Below are 19,897 nucleotides of genomic sequence, written 5' to 3' on the forward strand. Positions count from 1 at the left end.
TGTATATATATGTATGTGCATAAAAATACATCTGGAAGGACACAAACCAAAATTGAAAAAGCACTTATATCTGGCTGGTGGGGTTATGAGTGACTTTTCACTTTCGTTTTTAATATCTGTCTGAATTCTCTAGACTTTTACCATGGTCATACTTTATATTTTTAAAAACACACAAATGAAAAGCTAAACTTAGGGAAGAAAGAACAATGGGTCAGGCCTTCCCATCCAACATCTGATGATAACTAAATCATTTAAGCCAATTAATTAGTAGATGTAGGAAACATTTGCTGATCACTAAACTTGCATCTACTTTTTGACATTTCAAAACAAAGTGGTAAGAACCACATTGCTTAGTTTGTCTGCTGTTTGGACAAATGGTTAGACTAAAAACATGAGTTAATTGTCATTCTGCATGCATTTTTGGCTAATATGTATCACCTCCTATGATAAGAAAATTATGGAAAAATTACTTCACACATTTCCGGGGTGGTGGGCACTGAGGCTTCTCAGAAAACACCATTTTCTTTACAATGTTGATGTCAAATGATATTTGAATATTTACTACATATATAGCATTGAGATGCAAGCTTTTCAGACGGTTCCTGGACCTTTTCCGTTTCTGAGAAGACCTCGATTTACGCAGAAATGTTTAATTTGACAGAATACATTTCGGAAACATCAAATGGGTTAGTCTAGGTCCAGCCCCACTGCTATCCTCAAGTTTTATTCTTTGAGTTCAAGACCACTTGGAATAGACCCTGAGGCTGCCCCTCGGGGACTCGGAATTAATACTCCCACATGCTCAGCAAGTACAGGTGGCCAGGAGTCAGGTGAGGGGGCTGTAGAAACTCTGTATTAGTCATAGAAACTGTGTGTTTAACAGCTGCCACAAGTTCCGTTTATGACGGGCATGGCATTATTCCCCCCACCATAGATGAGTTAGGTCCCTGATGTCTCAGGTGACAGTAGAATGCAGTGGTTAAAAGCAAGTCTTTGAAACCCAACCGACTCAGGTGTGAATTCTGACTCAGTTCCTAACCACCTGCACAGTCTTGGACATTGAAAACCTCTCTTCAGTCTTTTATATACATATTCCCTATATAAACCAAAAATCACATTCTAAGGCCCCCTAAGCTTCTGAATGCACTTCCTCCCCAGCCAGGGCTCTTTTAAAATTTAACCTGAGAGACTGTTTGAGGCCATGATGGGAAGTGGGGGTCAGAAATGCCTCATGATGCCTCTCCAGCATTAACAGCAGCACAGACCTTAGGTCTGATAAGAAACATTTACATATACCTCGCTATATCGCCTAATGTAAATGTTTCTTATCAGACCTAAGGTCTGTGTTGCTGTTAACGCAGGTTTGTACACATGTACTCTAGAACTTAAAGTAAAATAAACAATAAATTAGAAAAAAGAAAAAGGAAATTCTCAAGAAAAGAAAAAAAGAAAAGAAAAGAAACATTTACAACCTCTTCTCTCTGAAGCCTGCTACCCGGAAGCTTCATCTGCATATGATAAAACTTCAGTCTCCACAACCTCTTATTGCAACCCAGACATTTCTTTCTGTTGATTCCAGGACTTTGGACGAACTCAACCAATTATCAAACAGAAAATGTTTAAATCTGTCTATAAGCTGGAAGTGCACCCCCCCACCCATCCCCCACCACCCCCAGCCTCTTCCCTGCTTCAAGTTTTCCCACCTTTCTGGACCAAACCAATGCATTTCTTAAATGTATTTGATTGAAGCCTCATAGCTCCCTAAAATACATAAAACCAAGCTGTGCCTCGACCACCTTGGACATACGTTCTCAGGATTCCCTGAGGGCTGTGTCGTGGGCCAGGTCACCCATATTTGGCTCAGAATAAATCTCTTCAAATATTTTACAGAGTTGGACTCTTTTCATTAACACTTAGTTAAACATGTCTATCCCACAAGATAGTTGAGACAAATGAAAGGAATTTCTGATAACCACACAATTGTCAGGAGCCAGGGAAACATTCAGTGAATGGTCATCATCATCACTTGAGTGTTGAGATGCTGCCTTTGTGATATTGTCAGAGGTGCTAAAATGCATGGCTACCTCTCGGTTCTCAGAGAGCCTCACGTTTGAAGTAGCTGATAGTAACAGAGGTTGTCTTCGTACAACCAGATAGACAGGGATCAGAGACAATTGATCTCTGGCCTCACAAACTACAAGAATCTGAGAGAGAAAGCCACAGGACACCACCTCTAAGAGGGGAGATGGAAGGCAGGAAAATTCACTCCGGGGTATCTGACGCCTGGGAGTCAGAGGACAGTAAAACAAAGCGTTGCTGAAGGCCTTTCCTGCAAACCAGAAACCAGTGTCCCCAGCTAGCCATGGGGTAAACCCCGACTCCCAGGAAGGTCCAGGCACAGGTGCCACCTCCTGTCTGTGATGAGGACACCATCTCCACTGTTGCATTCTCCAGCTCCTTCTGGCACTCAGTGTGTGCTGGGTGGTCCAGTGCGTACCAGGGACTCTTACACATGCATGCCCACCCTACATGTGTCCCTCTTCCCAGCAATCATTCTTCTCCTTCTTCCTTTGCCCTTTTATACATTAGTTGTTAAACTTGTATATCTTAGCCCCATTTTTCAGTAGCCTCTAAAGACTTGCACTTCTACTTCTCAGAACACTTCCGAGGTCCTCGGAGGATGGCGTGCCTGCAGCCCAGGCCAGGCCCCCTCGTGCTGGGCTCCAAGATCACCATGCCTCCTAACCAGACACCTCGTTTGTGCCGCTCCAGTCCCCAAGGCAGGAGCGACTCCTCTCTCTCACGAGCATGAGGATCACGATGTTATTGCTTATAAAGCCCTTAAGCTCTCCTTCAGGTGTGTTTCAAATCGTTATCTCCTTACACCGACCAGACAGATGTGGGTCCGCTGCCTGGTGACATCATCCTCTTGTTAGAAGAGCAGCAACTCACATTTCTATAGCAAATCGATAACACCATGTGACAAATCCAGAATCGACCACGGCTATTTCTTTGTTTTAGGTTTTATTTTTCTTCAGAGAGAAACAAGTATGGCAAATATCTATCAATTTCTGTTTAATCTGATGACAAATTAATTGACAATGATAACAAATGGTTATCTGTTTAGATATGTAACATAGGCATTGGAAGGAATCTTTTATCCTAACATTAGAACTAAGATTTTGTGTAAGTGCAAAGAGGACATAGTCTTCACCCCACTGTGTTACAGATGAGGAGGTTGGAGGTGGCTCGGTTACGGGGTTAAGTCACCCTCACGCACATCATGCAGCCCTGAGCTGGGGAAACGAAGAACGAGCCCGTATTCTTGCTGGGCCGTGCCACCCCTCACATTCAATTTGCTTGAAGAACCTGCCAGAGGCTTCGTCTGGAACAGCACCTCAGTCTCATTCATCTCTATCACGAGTTTCTGCATTTTGACCATGAGCCTATTCCAACATTCTCCACTCATCATTAAAATAACTTTATTCCAACCTTGCAGCTTCCAAATTAATGCTGACTCTTTCATTATCAGAAACAAGCAATGATTTAGAGTATCACTGAACTAAAATCAGAATGTTTTACCTTGAAGTTTAATTCTCTCTAAAATCTAGTCAGATGCTCCACATCCTGGTTTCACCATCATATGAGCACAAATCTTGAATATTTCATTTTCTAATCTGTCATCCTTGTAATCTCCTATGTTATAAATGCTCTGTTCTTTTTTATAAACAGTATTGAATAGCTTATTTCTTTCTCTAATCAACCTGATTTATTTGTCTACTCAACATCCATCCATCCATCCATTCATCCACTCACTCATTCACCTACTGATTTTTTAATTAAGCATTTCATTAATTTCTTCAGCACTTACTATGTTCTAGACAGTGTCCTGGGGATATGAAGATAGATAGAGAGAGAGAGAGAGAGAATAGATGATAGGTAGATAATTCTTTGTCACTATCTTTAAGGTACACAAAATTTTGTAGGACAGTCTATCATATACCAACTTCTTATAATACAATTAATGTATTTAGTGCAATAGAGCAAAATTAGGGCCAGGGCTTTATGACTACTAAGTGCTCAAGCCTAGCAGGTGTTTTGATGCCTGTGGAATCACCACCTATAAGTCCCCCTAATTCAATCGCCATTTGTGCCTAACATGCCCAATATTCAGCAGGAAAGAGATGCAAGAAAATAATTAGAGGTCCTTAATATCTCTTTTGCCCACCATTAGATATCCATGTCTGCGATCTTCTGGGCAATTTTCAGGCCCGCTGGCATCACAAGTTCCTCAAACTAGACTTGGATAATGGGTGAATCAGCAAGAAGCACTTTTCCTGAGCCCAAGTTCTAAAACCTCCACAGCAACAGCCCTAATGAAAAAGGTAATATCTCCCACTTCTCCTTTCTATTGCCTTTTTGTTTGGTTTTCACGGGAATCTATTTCTGAGTGTTTGCTATAGGCGGAAGCTTTCCTCCTCTCCACTTTTGATTACGAGAACAGTGTTGCCTGGTGGCTGCCCAGGGGGAGGTAGCGGGCAGGGTCAGAGTGCACACACACGTGTGTTCATGTGTGCTGTGTACATGTGCTGCTGGGCTCCAGGAACTACTGGCTATCACAGTGAGCAATGACATGAAGGCCTGTAATTCTATGTTGAAAATAATTATTTCCAGCCTAGAACTTGCAGTCTCGCTGGAATGAAATATACAGAAAATAGTCAGGACAGAACAATCTATGTCTGAGCCTCAAGATTTAAAGACAATTTATATCCAAAAATACATACTGCTATGTCTCTTTACCTTTCCATTTTCACAGCTAGCTGCCAATTTAAGTAAGCATCATTGCTTTAGTTAAGGGCTTTAGTAATAAAATAATAACTTCACAAACAGGAAGAGATTCTATAAATCCTGAGTTTCACACCAGGAAACCACCCCAGAAAACACTTTGTGTACTAATAGCTGTAAGAAAAGTCAGGAACCTGACTTAAATAATTTCTTTCCTTTATGTATGTTTGGGGGAGGAGGCATTTCTGGTTCTACTTGTAACACGTGCATGTGAGGTTACATACAGATTTCTTTCCTGGAAAATTGGAAATAATCATCATCAAAACTGTAAAATGATCAAATACTGGCACAATTATTTTCTTCAGGAATCTCACAATTTCATCTGGGGGAGTGGATCTGAAATCTAAAATCTGAAAACATTTATTTCACTTTGTGATTCTTTTTACTCTACATTCTTCTCTAATTTTTTTCCTTGACTGCAACATTGGTGTCTCTGTTTCTCATGGTCTGTCTTCGCCTCAGTCGTGCAGTTCTGTGGGTATCTAGGGGGCCTTTCAGCTGAAAGTACGTCCGCAGCCCGACGCTGGTGGTCCACGTTTTCCTGTCGGTTCTGTGGGTTGCATCTGCCTCCCGAGACCTCGGAGGGGTTCTGTGTGCGTCCTGAGAGGGAGGCAGCCTGGGAAGCCAGGGTGGCTTGTAGAAGACGCCCACCATTTGCACAGAGCTAGCGGAGGCAGCTGGCCTGTGTGTGTGTGCATGTGTATGTGAGCATGTATGGTGTATGTGTGTGTACGCTCATGTGTGTGTGTTTATGTGCGTGTATGTGCACGTACGTGTGTGTGAGCATGTGTGTGTGTGCACACGTATATGCTCACGTGCTTGTGTGTGTGCGCATGTCTGCGTGCGTTTATGTGCATGTATGTGTGTGAGTGTGTATGGGTGTGTGTGTGCCTGTATGCTTATGTGCATGTGTGCGTGAATTTATGTGCGTGTGCGTGTATGCACATGTGTATGTGTGTGTATACGTGCGTGTGCATGTGCGTTGAGGGGGTGTTGCTCAGGAAGCGAGGGCCAGGGCATGTCCTGGATGGAGACATCTTCCTGGGGAAAAGCCTTGTTCTAAGGCAGCAGGGCAGTCTTGCACCTGCACGGCTGCTCCTGGGATTTGGAAAGGGCACAGATGGGAAGTTGGAGAGACGGCCTGGGGCAGTGGGGCAGGCGTTAATGAGCATGCCTGGAACCCCATCCCTCGCCTTGCAGAGGAGGCAAGGAGCTGTCCAACTGTCTCCTAAGTAGTGGCACGGTCAGTGCTATGGTTTGGAGGTCTGTCCCCTCCAACTCTCATGTTGAAACGAGATCCCCAGTATTGGAGGTGGGGCCTTGTGGGGGATGCTGAGGTGAGGAGTGGATCCTTCATGAGTGTCTTGGTGCCGTCCTCCTGGTCATGAATGAGTTCTTGCTCTGTACATTGCAGTGAGAGCTGACTGGTAGGAAGAGCCTGGCCCCTCCCACTGCCTCTCCCACCAGGTGATCTCTGCACAGGCAGCCACGAGTGAAGCTTCCTGAGGCCTCAGCAGATGCAGATGCTGGTGCCACGCTGCCTGTACAGCCTGCAGAGCCATGGCTGCACAAAACTTTCTTCTTCATAAATCACCCAGCCTCGAGTGTTCCTTTCTAGCAACACACACAGACTAAGCCGGACGACATGAAGTGGCTGTTCCCGCCTCCTCCTGGCACCTCCCTGACTCACACGCTTGGTGCGTGGAGGGGTCATGAGCGGGCACAGGGAGCCACTTCGCTGCTTGCATCATCGGCCCCATAGTTCCCCACAGGTGAGTCCTGGCATGGAAACATCCCCTGCATCTTAATTTGCATTTGTTAATAATTATGTGAAATAGAGAAAATAACTTATTTGTGCACAGCTGACTACCGGCGAAACCTACTCCAGCTTTTTGGAAGCTTCCACGTTTGGGGGTGATGTTAACCAAGTGACCACAGAGGAGAGAGGCACTGCCCTTCTCTTTCACCTAGAAACTGGTCAGGAGCCTGAGGAGAGTGACGAAGGGGAAGAATTCCTATAGGAACCTCTCCCTCCGCTTCCCTCAGTTTAAAACCTCAGTGCTCGCCACAGCATCTCACTTCCAATTCCTTGTGGAGATCTGCTTCTTGTACTTATCACATCCTCACTTACGATATGACTCTGCTAGTATTTTAAATACGTGTCTACCGTCCCCTATAGGGACATTCTCATCCCCACACAGATGAGTGGTTATGAGAGTTTTCTTTCCTAGTGCCTAGGATTCTGTTTTGATGATTTTTATGGGGTTTGCTTACAGTAGTAACTCAGCAAACTGCCTGATGATATTTTAAAACTTCTTCCTCCTTGATTTTCATTTTGAATCAAGCAAACACAATAATCCACAAAAACTAAATTAAAATCAATGCCCTTATCATGACTGGCAAGAAGGATGCTATTTCTGTTGTAAAAAGACTTGATATACATAATAGGATGATTGGAAAGTTAAAAATATAATATTGTGAGATGCTATTTGGTTTGGTAAGACAGGGGTAAGATAGTCTTATTAGAATAATTTTCTTCAGTTTGATCACACATCTCATCAGAGGAGTAGGAGAGCTGAGATACTTGAAGGGGTGTTGGCAAGAACATCAGATGGACGACGGGAGAGAGGGGCCCAGCTGCACGGGGAGAAGCAGATGAGGGATGGGTCTTTGCTGTCGTCAACGTTCACAAATCTATCATTCTGGATGCACAAATTAAAATTATTCACTAAGCAAGAATGCCATTGAACTGTACCTTATAAAAATCCTGGAGTAAGTAGAAAAATGCCAGGCTGATATATCTGTGCAGTAAGAGACATATAATCCTGCCTCCATCAATAACAGCCCCCACACTTCATGGACTCCCCTCTTGGAGGTGGCTGTGAATAATCCGAATGTGTGCACAGCTTCAGGACAAACTTGTGTCCATGGCTGTGGGCTACGTTCTCGCCAATGACAGTGTCTTCGGCAACACACCTGAGTTTACTGCATTAACGTTACTGTGCGATACAGCAACTCCACGCCTCCTGTGAGTGCCCGTGTTCACTTCCTAAAATGCTGGTCTACCCGGATTTTTAAAGGGTCATATCAAATACTGTTCCTCCATTTCTGGTTCCTTTCAAGCTGCACTGGTATCGATGTTTGGACCCCCGGCCACATTGCATATTTATGTAACTGATCTGACAGTGCAGGTGAATCTATGAGCAGTTACTTATTGAGTTCCTGCTGTATGTGAGGCTCTCAGCAAGGACTTATGGACGCGCCAAAGTACTGCTGATAATGGTGCGAGGAACACACTTTTACTACTGTTTTATTGAGGTAAATCGTGGCACAGAATTTCACGTTACTCGTCTGAGGTCTTTGATCATCCCAGCAGTGCCCGGTGTGAGCCCTCTCAAGTTCTGCATGGTTTTCCCATCACCCACACCCTTCCCGTCGTGCTGGTTGATGGCACTCTTGCCTGTTGAGGGAAAGCCCTTCCTGGACAGGTGATGACCTTTGTAGTGAAATCAGTTAGATGCTGTCACGTTTGGTCAGACGCTGAACCACAGATTTTAGAATGAGGCAATGATGGCTGAGAAGGAAATGGTTGCTGTTGACACCAGCAGAATGTGTGGAATTGGGATTTTGAAAGCGGATTTACCCAGCGGGATCTGCCCTCTATGAGCTCCAGATTGGACTCATCCTGCCCTTGTGGTCTGTCCCTTCCTAGGTTCCCACGGTTCTCTCTTTCCCACAGTGTAGCTTTGCTTTGGACTAGTGTTTGGGACAAAATGTTGCTTGTGGGTAGGTCTGACTGCAGGAGCCAAGAAGAGCCACCCCAGCAAATCCCCCAGTCAGTCCATGCACCACGCCCAACACTATGTGCCCCCCACAGATTGAGGGGGAAGATTAGGGAAGGCGAGGACCTGAGAAATCTGACTCCCTGGGGTCATCAGCACCCACGAGACACCTGCCTGAATCCGCCCCTGCACAGTGACTATGGTCATCCTTGGACCTGGGCCCCACACCCTTCCACTCTTCTGATGCAACGTCACCTCTCCTGTGACCCCTTCCATAGTTTTACCCTCACTGATACCCTTGTCACCACATTTTAAACATTTTCAAATCTCCCCCATTTAAAAAATAGCCGTCGTTGGAGCCCCTCTGCCCCTGCAACTCAGTAGCTTCCATGGGAGGGGGAGGCTTGCCCAGGAGACAGGACGATGTCGGCAGAAACTATTGGTTGTGAGTCTTGTGGGCAGTGCTGCTGCATCTGGAGGGCAGAGCTCAGGGGCACATGCAGGGCAAAGGACAGGGGATCTCCAGCACCAGTGTATGGCTGGGAAGCTGCTCTCTGCTCCCCTGTGACTGTGGGCATACGTCCACTGCCCCCTGCCACCACGGACACCCATCTACTGACCCCTGCCACTGCAGGGACCTATCCACTGCTCCTGCCACTACAGGCACCTGTCCACTGCCCTTGCCATTGTGGGCACCCATCCACTGTCCCTGTCAATGTAGGCACCCGTCCACTACCTCATGCCACCATGGGCACCGGTCCACTGCCCCTGCCACCATGGGCACCCGTCCATTGCCCCTACCAGTGCAGGTACCCGTCCACTGCTCCTGCCACCTTGGGCACCTGTCCACTGCCCCTGCCACCGCAGGCACCCATCCACTGCTCCTGCCACCATGGGCACCCGTCCACTGCCTTGTGCCTTTCTCCTCTGCTCACCTGTTGCCCCTGTTATGGGACGTGGAGCGTGCAGCCGAGTCACCTGACTGAAACGCCCCTCTCAGAGCTCATTGAGGGTCTCCCTCCCCGCACCCAGGTGAAGGGACATTGTTCAGACCTCATCCTGCATGGCCTCTGCCCCAGGGCCTCCCACACCACAACCTTCCCTCCTTCTGAAACACTTGCGTCCTGGGTTTCCTCATCCAGTTTCCAAACCCAGCACCCGGGCCACAGTCACTTTGTCCTCTTTTCTCCAGCCTGCCCAGGTCCTCGTGAGCGCGTCTCACTGAACTCTGTCTCTCCACGGCCACTGCCTCAGCCAGGGTCACCTGGCCTCTGTGGGAGCCACAGGACGAGACTCCTTGTGACCTGCTCCTCACGCGGAGCCTGAGTGGGTTTTTCTGTTCATCACCCTCGTCCGTCCCTGTGCTCAAAGCCCTCCATGCACACCGCCCGCTTATGTCAGTTTCTAAACAAGATCTGTGAGGTGGGGTGTGGGTGCCCCACACTCTCCGAACTCCTCTCAGGTCATGGCCCACACTCTCCCTGCTCACGGCATCTCTGGGTTCTCTCTCCAGCTCACTGAGCTCATTTCCCATGTACACCTTTGCCTTGAGGCTTGCTCTCCTGTACCTCTGGAAACCTACTTGTCACTCAGCACTCAGCACTTAAGGTCTCAACAGTCAGCATCCAGCACTCAGTCCTGAGGTCTCAGCGCTCAGCACCCAGCACTCTGTACTCAGCACTCAGGTCTCAGCACTCAGCACCCAGCACTCAGTACTCAGCACTCAGGTCTCAGCACTTAGCACCCAGCACTCAGCACCCAGCACTCAGTACTCGCACTCAGCACTCAGGTCACTCGTTGCTTCTTCAGCAAGGTTGGCCCTGAGCGTTTCTGCCTTCCATTAGGTTGGATCCTTGAATGAGGCTTTTGGACAAGTCCTGCACTATGACAGCTGGCGAACCTCAGCCTATCATGTGCTCCAGGACGTCCTGCCCTTGGGCCACCCACAGGTTCACTGAGCGCCTCTCCCTGCACTATGTCCCATGCAGGCAGCGGGCAGAGTAACCACGGAATGATCTGGTAAATTAGTGAGTGGCTGAACAGGCCTTGCCTTTTTGGGAGTGCAGGATCATTTCACAAGTCGATCCCATCAGGACAAAGTGAGTGCAGAGATTGCTGCATGCCAAGGGCTCCTCCTCCAGGCAGCCCTTCGTGAGAGGTGTGGCCAATGCTCCAAAGATGCAAGTCTTTCTGGGCCTCTGGCTGCTGACAGTTCCTTAATTAAAAATTCTCCTTCCAGCCCCCAAATGGACACCTATCTACAATATTCCACACCAACTGCAGCTCAGTCAAGCATTTTACTCATTGCAGTGATAACTGTGCATCCTGATCATTGTTACAGCCACACAGTAATGGTGCCCTAGAGGCCGGGCGTGGTGGCTCACACCTGTAATCCCAGCACTTTGGGAGGCTGAGGTGGGTGGATCACAAGGTCTGGAGTTTGAGACCAACCCGGCCAACATGGTGAAACCCCGTCTCTACTAAAAATACAAAAATTAGCCAGGTGTGGTGGCAAATGCCTATAATCCTAGCTAATCGGGAGGCTGAGGCAGGAGAATCCCTCAAACCCGGGAGGCGAAAGTTGCAGTGAGCCGAGATCGTGCCACTGCACTCCACCTGGTGACAGAGCAAGACTTCGTCTCAAAAAAAAAAAGTGCCCCAGAATTCCAGTTTTCCTCCTAACAACACACATGGTTCACATCCCGTGGCTGATTCCCGTCTCCACTGCAGGTTCCTCCAGCATTCTGTGTGTTGTTTAAAAAAAACACCATCCAGTATTGCAGGCTGCAAATTTACATCAAATAGTTCATGCCGGTGATTTGAATCAGAGCAAAACCTCCCTGGGCACCTGGGCACTGTCCCCGAAGAGTTAATTATCGGTGCCCCCACTGCGTGCTGTCTGCAGGCGTTTTCCTGTATCAGCCTGCGCCATTCCCTGAAGACAGACCGTCCTGTGATGCTTTCTTGATGTTGCTTTCTCCCTCCAAGACATAATGTCTATCTCTAATTCCTGTACTGATTTTCGTTCTTAAGAAATCAACAAAACCAGTATCAAAAACAGCTGTTCACCCTCATCAACCCAAAGCATGGGAACCAACTCTCCCCCTGATTTCCTGTTCTGATCCTGATGATCCCTGGCTCCCTGTGTCTGTCGATGGGGCCTTCGGTGTGGGCTCCTGTTTGTGGAGCCTCAGTGGCCTGATCCCGTGTCCTTCTGCCATGGGCCTGTTGCTGGGAAATTCACCCCCTGGTACTGACCAGGGAAAGGTGTGATTCCCTGCGGAGCTGGGAAGCGGCTCCCAGAGGTCAGGCATTAGGTGCTGCCCCAGCGCGTGTTATGGGCAGCTGTCCATTGCGTGCAGGGCCACTGAGATGCCAAGAGGTCATTACCAGCCTCTTCTCATCTCAGTGCCAGCCGTGATGATCAGAAACGAAACACTTCTTCAGGGGGATGTGACCGCTGGCTATGGTGCTGAAACTCTTCTCCCAGTGGGCCAATCGCACCTTCCCTTTGGGCAGGGGAGGGCACAGGCAGGCGCCTGAATGTGCAGGTTCACGCAGGCCAAGCAGAGAATGGGTGCTTCTCCAGGAACTTAAATCTTCATAATGAGGCGCATCTGAACCTCTCAGGCTTCCCCAGGAGCCTCACCTCACCTGCGGGCATCCAGTGGTGTCTGTTTAATGAGCCTGCTCTGAAATGAAGGGGAGGAACCGCATCCTGTGTGTCCAGGGGAAGGACAAGGCAGGGGCTGACCTCTACCCTCCTCGAAGGAAACTCTTATTACATGTTCCTGCTGGGCCCTAGAGAGTAATGAGCCAGCTGATTACTGTCTCTAGTGTAAACATCACCTTTTTTTTTTTTTTTTTTCTTGCCTCTGAGATGGAGCCTCGCTCCGTTGCCCAGGCTGGAGTGCAGTGGTGTAATCTCGGCTCACCGTAACCTCTGCCTCCCTGGTTCAAACGATTCTCCTGTCTCAGCCTCCCAAGTAGCTGGGACTACAGGTGCACGCCACCATGCCTGGCTAATTTGTTTTTTGTACTTTTAGTAGAGATGGGGTTTCACTATGTTGGCCAGGCTGGTCTCGAATTCCTGACCTCATGATCTGCCCACCTTGGCCTCCCAAAGTCCTGGGATTACAGGCATGAGCCACTGCACCCCGCCAAACATCACCTTTTAATCACCAACCTGTGAGCTGTGACCCCGGCATTGCCACGTGCGAGTCCCCCTAGGAACCCAGGGCCACACTGGGAGCACCATGGGACTGTTTAAGGACTCAAGGCCACACCAGGTCCTGACTCTGTGGTGCCTCCCACGGGTGAGCAGTGGGCTCTTGCCTTTGCCACAAAATACGCTGCCCTCAGGAATACTGGGATTAGTTAATGATGTCTGAGCATGATATTTCCAAAACTATGTTCCAAAGAACACTACAGCTAGAGGTTTGAAAGGAATTTAGGAAAGATCTTAATGCATATTCCATTTCCTCCTCGGAGTAACATCAGTGTGTGAAATGCCCAGATAAGTCCTGTGTGGAAGAGAACCATCTGCCCTCCCCTTCTGTCAGCAGACGGGACCCTCATGGTCCCAAGGGAGGCCAGTCCACGCCCACCACACACGCATTCTGAGAAGCGCTTTTTAACATAATCATTTAGCAGTATTTTTGTAAATAACTTTCTGATTACCAAAACCGTAATTACAGAATTTTAATTATTTTATGGATCCACAGGTTGAAGAGACTGGGCTTTGATGACTTTGATGGGGCAGAGAGAAAGAGACAGAGAGAGAGAAAGAGAGAGAGATTGATTTAGTTTCTAAGGAGACAAACACCAGGGTTAAGAAGGATTAGAAGGTGATTGTCCTTCCCTGAAATCTTTTTTTTTTTTTTTTGAGACGGAGTTTCACTTTGTCACCCAGGCTGGAGTGTAAGGGCGCGATCTTGGCTCACTGAAACCTCTGCCTCCCAGGTTCAAGCAATTCTCCTGCCTCAGCCTCCCAAGTAGCTGGGATTACAGGCACCCGCCACCATGCCTGGCTAATTTTTGTATTTTTAGTAGATATGGGGCTTCACCATGTTGGCCAGGCTGGTCTTGAACTCCTGACTTCAGGTGATCCGCCCACCTTAGCCTCCCAAAGTGCTGTGATTACAGGCATGAGCCACCGCACCCAGCCCCTTGCCCTGAAGTCTAAAGGCCAGAACAACCCGGAGACTGTCGGGGTTTTGGCGTTTGCGTTCCAATGTCTGTTCCCGTCTTAGCAGCAGCCAGCCATTTCTGCTTAATCCTGCCATTGCTTCCTCCCTTGATGCTTCTGAAACTATCTCCTCAGCAGATGATCCCTGCGTCAGTTGCCAGAGCTGATGGTGTTCCCTGTTTTATCCTGTGGTCTCATTTCCGGATGCTGCTACCGATGCCCATCTCTAGGGCTCCCTGCCCACGCGTGCAGCCCCATCACCGAGAGGGAAGTGGCTGGAGAGGCGTCCAGATCTGGAAAGACAGGACCAGGCAACAGCACGCAGGCCACGCCTCCGCAACCCGTGGGTCCTAAACAGGATTTTGGTGACACGCAACACCCCTGTGGCTCCTGCTCTGATCCATCGTGGTGAGGGAGGCTTGCACAGTCACGCGTGTGCTGGGATTCGGCTGTGTACACCTTCCCCGGGCAACACAGACATCAGCTCTTCCCTCCTCCAGCTGAGCAAATGTAAGCTGTCGAGGAGAATCCATGCCAGCTGCTAGCAAAATCTTCAGACGAGAGTCAGTCTCATTCGGAGTGAAAGGAAATGAGCATTCGGCAATACCTCTGCCCGGTGCAGCTCAGTTCTTGGTAAACACATTATTCGGAGGTGGTACTGAGCTCTGCTTCCTCAGATTAAATGTATCTCGTTCTTAGATTGGCTCCGGCATTTTATGGCTTCTGCAAATGACAGCCTCGGTGCTGCAGAGTAATTCCACGCTGTCATATTTGTCTTTGGAAATTGTAACAAATTATGGTGATTTATAACATCAAACTCAACTCCCATTTTTCCCCAGACGGCAATGTCGCTGATGGCGAGATTCCGGGCCGTCCATTTATCCTTGGCGGAGGCTGACAGTGACGCATGCCTCCTCTGCTGCCAAGACACCGGGGTCCCTTGAGGGGACTCTGTCGACATAACTCACGCCATCCCTTGGGGCTTGCACCTCTGCTTGCCTGCGACCTCCTCACCAGCTGTGACTTCTCGCCCGGTGAGCAGCAGGTGCTGAGTCTCCTTGCCCTGCCCTCGCCCCTGTGAGTCGGTGGAAGTTCAGAGTTGTTCTGCTAAGGGGTGGGGGCCAGGGTGTGGTCAGGGCCTGTCTGGGGAGTGCTGCCCTCTCCCGCCCCAGTCTTTTCCTTTCATTTGAAAGGGAGGCAAACGTCAAATCTCTCTCCCATGGTTTCACAGATGACTCGGAATCCTGGCCTTTTAGGGTAGAAAGAGAACACAGAGATCCTGGCCCATCAACCAGGCCCCAGAAACGTGGGCAGCAGCGGGAGAGTGTCCAGGCTCCTGGCAGAGTGGGTCCAAACCCGTGTTGTGCCCAGATTCAGGCGTCGAGGCCCCAACCCCAGAGGCTGGCATGAGGAGGTGGTTCCTGGGGAGGTGATTTGGGTAAGATGGGGTCCGGAGGGTGGGGCTCTTACGATTAGAAGAGAGAGAGACCAGGGCCGCTCTTGCTGTCTGCCACGTGAGGACACAGAAAGCACCATTCACAAGCCAGGAAGGGGCCTCAGGAAGGGCCTCAAGGAGGGGCTCACGGAGGGGCTCTCGGAGGGGCTCACGGAGGGGCTCACGGAGGGGCTCACGGAGGGCCTCACGGAGGGGGTCACGGAGGGGCTCACGGAGGGCCTCACGGAGGGGCTCTCGGAGGGGCTCACGAAAGGCTCTCACCGCAATCCTAGTGGGCTGGACCTTGGTGTTGGGTTTCCAGCCTTCAGAACTGAGAAATAAACATGTATCGTTTAAACCACCAAATCTATGGTATTTTGTGACAACAGCCAAGTGGGCTAAGACACCTTCCTCCCAGCGCCGCATCGCCCAAAATCCTTGATGCTTCTCCGTCGGCAACGAGCCAGGAAGGCAGGTCTGCACCTGTGTCTCCACTTGCCACCTCGCACGCGGCGTCAGGCACCGGACAGTGGCCGCCTCCTTTCGGATTACTCATGGCTCTAGAATCTAGCTTATGTGTTTATTTTCTAAATGCTGTAACTAGGACTCTGGCCCTAGACAAGCAAAATGTTCCCAAGAAAAATGAGAAAATAAAAATTGCTCTTTTCAATGGGGAAATGGTTCCCTATTTAATAAATGGTGCTGGGAAAACTGGCTAGCCATATGCAGAAAACTGAAACTGGATCCCTTTTACATCTTATACAAAAATTAACTTGAGATGGATTAAAGACTTAAATGTAAAACCCCAAATCATAAAAACCCTAGAAGAAAATCTAGGCAATGCTATTCAGGACATAGTCATGGCAAAGACTTCATAACGAAAATGCCAAAAGCAATTGCAACAAAAGCCAAAATTGACAAACGGGATCTAATTAAGCTAAAGAGCTTCTGCACAGCAAAAGAAACTATCATCAGAGTGAAGAGGCAACCTACAGAATGGGAGAAAAATGTTGTAATCTACCCATCTGATAAAGGTCTAATATCCAGAATCTACAAAGAACTTAAACAAATGTACAAGAATAAAACAAACAACCCTGTCAAAAAGTGGGCAAAGCATATGAACAGACATGTCTCAAAAGAATACATTTATGAGGCCAACAAACATGAAATAAAACCCATCATCACTGGTCATTAGAGAAACACAAATCACAACCACAATGAGATACCATCTCATGCCAGTCAGAATGGCAATGATTAAAAGGTAGAGAAACTATAGATGCCAGCAAGGCTGTGGAGAAATAGGAACGCTTTTACATTGTTGGTGGGAACATAAATTAGTTCAACGGTTATGGAAGACAGTGTGACGATACCTCAAGAATCGAGAGCCAGAAATACCATTTGACCCAGCAATCCCATTACTGGGCATATAACCAAATGAATATAAATCATTCTACTATAAAGACACATGCACACATATGTTTATTGCAGCACTGTTCACAATAGCAAAGACTTGGAACCAACCCAAATGCCCATCAATGATAGACTGAATAAAGAAAACATGGCATATATACACCATGGAATACTATGCAGCCATAAAAAGGAAGGAGATCATGTCCTTTGCAGGGACACGGATGAAGCTAGAAGACATCATTTTCAGCAAACTATCATGAGAACAGAAAACCAAAGGCAGCATATTCTCACTCATAAGTGGGAGTTGAACAGTGAGAACACATGGACACAGGGAGGGGAGCATCACATACTGGGGTCTGTCAGGGGGTTGGGGGTGAGGGGAGGGAGAGCATTAGGACAAATACCTAATGCACGCGGGTCTTAAAACCTAGATGACAGGCTGACAGGTGCAGCAAACCCCCATGGAACATGTATACCTATGTAACAAACCTGCACGTCCTGCACATGTATCCTGGAACTTAAAGTAAAAAAGAAAAAGAATTACTTTTTCTAAAAAACTGAAAGTTCAGAACTGCAAGCAGTAGCTCCTCATAGAGCAAGGTGGTGAAGGGCTCAAGTTGGAGCACTTCTGAGATACACACGGATGTCATACAGAGGCCTGGGGGAGCTCCTTTAGAGGCTGGATGTGCTGAGCACCTGCCCGCCTCCCTTCCCTTCCCTCTCGGGGTCAATGTTGCATTCTTGCACACGTCCAGAGAGCCTAGAAGTCTCTCCGGTGCCTGCGTTTGTGGCTGTGCCTGCGGGAGTTGCAGGTCCCTGGGAAAGAGGGATCCCGCAGGTCTGCGCCAGCTGGTGGGCGTCCCACAGGGGTCTTGATCTGGGACTGGCCAGACCGTGAAGTCCCTTCCAGAGCACAAGCCGGAGGGGTCTCCTCTGATTCCTCCTTCACCCTCTCCCCAGTTTGCATTAGACACAGTGGATCCAGGAGTGAGATGGGATGTCCCTGAGCATCTGATAGAGGAAAGAGAAGTGGACAGCTGTGGCAGAGCCCAGTGTGAGTTATCTCAGAGGACCACGTGGGCCCTGGAGGACATGCTGGAGGCACACCTGACCCAGACCCGTGGGAAGAGAGAGGCGTGGAGGCCACAGGGCACTTGGAGGATGGGCATCCTGTGGTGGACGGGGCGCGTTCTGCCCATAGACACGGCCTGGGTGAGGGTATAGGAGGCTGAGGCCAGGCATGCTGAGGGGCTCGAGGTCCTTCAGTGCCACTGGAGCATGCCACACAATGTCAGGGCTATGGGAGTCGAGGTCAGGAACTCAGCAGAAATCAGGGCAGGAGAAGCCACTGCTGCCCGTGCCGCCTGCCTGACCCTGGCTGCTGCCGCACTCAGTGGATGCTTACCTCCACGCCTAGAGGGAGAGTGACAGGCTCTGCCTGCCCGGAAGTTCACACTGCACGGTGTCCCATCCGCCCTCACTGAGGCTGCTCTGCTGTCCTGTGGGCCTCAGAGCGTACAGGCGTAATTTTCACGACAGGTGAGGGGTCTCAGGCCAGAGAGGGCAGAGACCTGCCTGGCTCCACGCAGCTCTGGGATGTGAGTCTGCATCCTAAAGCCAGAGTTTCCTCTGGGAGACTATAGTGGCGGGGAGGCCAGGCCAGAGCGGGTATAACAGAAACTCCAGGGGCAGCACTCCAGGTTCAAAGCCGGCCTTAGGATGTTGCTGCTTTGGGACTATGCACCATACTTAACATTTCCTGAACGCTTTGTCTTTTGTTTATTTATTTTTTTGTCCAGCAGTGCAACAGGTGTGCTCCCCACTTGCTAGTGAGCATGAAGGGGCATAGAGTCCTTCTCTGCCTAAGCCTTGTAGGTGTTAAGCGCTCACTCCACAGTAGCTGGTGCCATTTTCTCCATGCCATGATCTGGCCTGATGCAAACCCATCAACCACTGCTGTGTGTCTGGCTTCCAAGGCCACAGAAAGGGGGCACTGGGCCCGCTGGCGCTGAAGTGTCAGCCATCTCGCCCGGACTAGGCTAACTATGGCGGTCTTGTTTCCCTCAAACAGGAAATGCAACACAACTGGCAAGGTCGAGGGTGCACTGGAAATTAGGGAGGCCCACCCGTGGTGTTTGGAACCCTGAAGTTGCCCAGGAGAGCTAGATATTGCCTTCACATCATGGGGGAATTTAAAGCAGCACACTACTGTTTGACAATTTCGCTTTTATTTACAGGGGATGGATCAAATGTATATTTTACGTGATAAGTGGAAAGTGTCAAAATGAGCCACACATAAAGTGGTGACAAAAGAAATCATTTCAATAAAATTACATAATGTAAAACAAAATCTTAGAAACAGCTCCCGTTGAATATGATTTGCATGCAACATAACATTATACAATTTTTGACACGCTGCAGAGAGGTATTGGGTCGGAAGTAGCTATGTTTAGAAAGCAATTTGCAGAGTTTCTGTTCTTTTAGTGGTTTGAAAGCAGTGATAATTTTTTTTTTTTTTTTTGGTGGCTGACAAGTGAATAAAAACCGATAATTGAATAGTACCATTTTACCCAAAAGTCAAGCTGATAATTAGAGGTATAACAGACAGTTTGGATTTTATCTGAATTGTGGCAGCTCTGACTTGTTTTTAAAATCTGGGAACCAAATCAAGGCCCTGATTCTCAACAAGACAAGAAGAAAACAGGATTTTAATTGCAGTTCCTCGTTCTTGGCGGACACACGTGTTTTGGTACCTAAAGGGCAGCCTGTGGGCCCTGAGACGAGCATGTCCACATCTGATTTGGGAAATGAAGTTTCTTGGTGGCCAACATGGTCAGGAGGAGAAAGAAAAGAAACTCAGTCCCTGCCACCAAGGGCACGTCAGGCAACAGCCCCCACCCTCCTGGCCGGGCTGCCTCAGGGAGTGTTCCAGGACACGTGAGTCTCACCTGCGGCCTTGGAAGATAGCGCCCCACTCAGACCCAGTTCGGACCCTGCGATCTCAGCCGCCCAGACCCCACTCAGACCCAGTTCGGACCCTGCGATCTCAGCCGCCCAGACCCCACTCAGACCCAGTTCGGACCCTGCGATCTCAGCCGCCCAGACCCCACTCAGACCCAGTTCGGACCCTGCGATCTCAGCCGCCCAGACCCCACTCAGACCCAGTTCGGGCCCTGCGATCTCAGCCGCCCAGACCCCACTCAGACCCAGTTCGGCCCTGCGATCTCAGCCGCCCAG

The 19,897-nt window shown here is 48.9% G+C and overlaps 2 protein-coding genes across 2 annotated transcripts in view; one reads left to right on the forward strand and one right to left on the reverse strand.

Annotated features, from left to right (window-relative positions):
- Window positions 1-19,897, reverse strand: part of ADARB2 (adenosine deaminase RNA specific B2 (inactive)) — a 509,391-nt gene that overhangs the window by 305,979 nt on the left and 183,515 nt on the right. The window lies entirely within an intron of this gene.
- LOC117082041 overlaps window positions 6,348-19,897 on the forward strand; it is a 28,611-nt gene continuing 15,061 nt past the window's right edge. Inside the window, exon 1 of the mRNA XM_033208519.1 lies at window positions 6,348-6,617. Within this exon, the coding sequence (XP_033064410.1) occupies window positions 6,558-6,617 (60 nt within the window). The 5' untranslated portion in view covers window positions 6,348-6,557. The remainder of the gene's footprint in view (window positions 6,618-19,897) is intronic.

The sequence above is a fragment of the Trachypithecus francoisi genome, unplaced genomic scaffold (assembly GCF_009764315.1).
Source record: "Trachypithecus francoisi isolate TF-2019V2 unplaced genomic scaffold, Tfra_2.0 Lachesis_group9, whole genome shotgun sequence".
NCBI lineage: Eukaryota > Metazoa > Chordata > Mammalia > Primates > Cercopithecidae > Trachypithecus > Trachypithecus francoisi.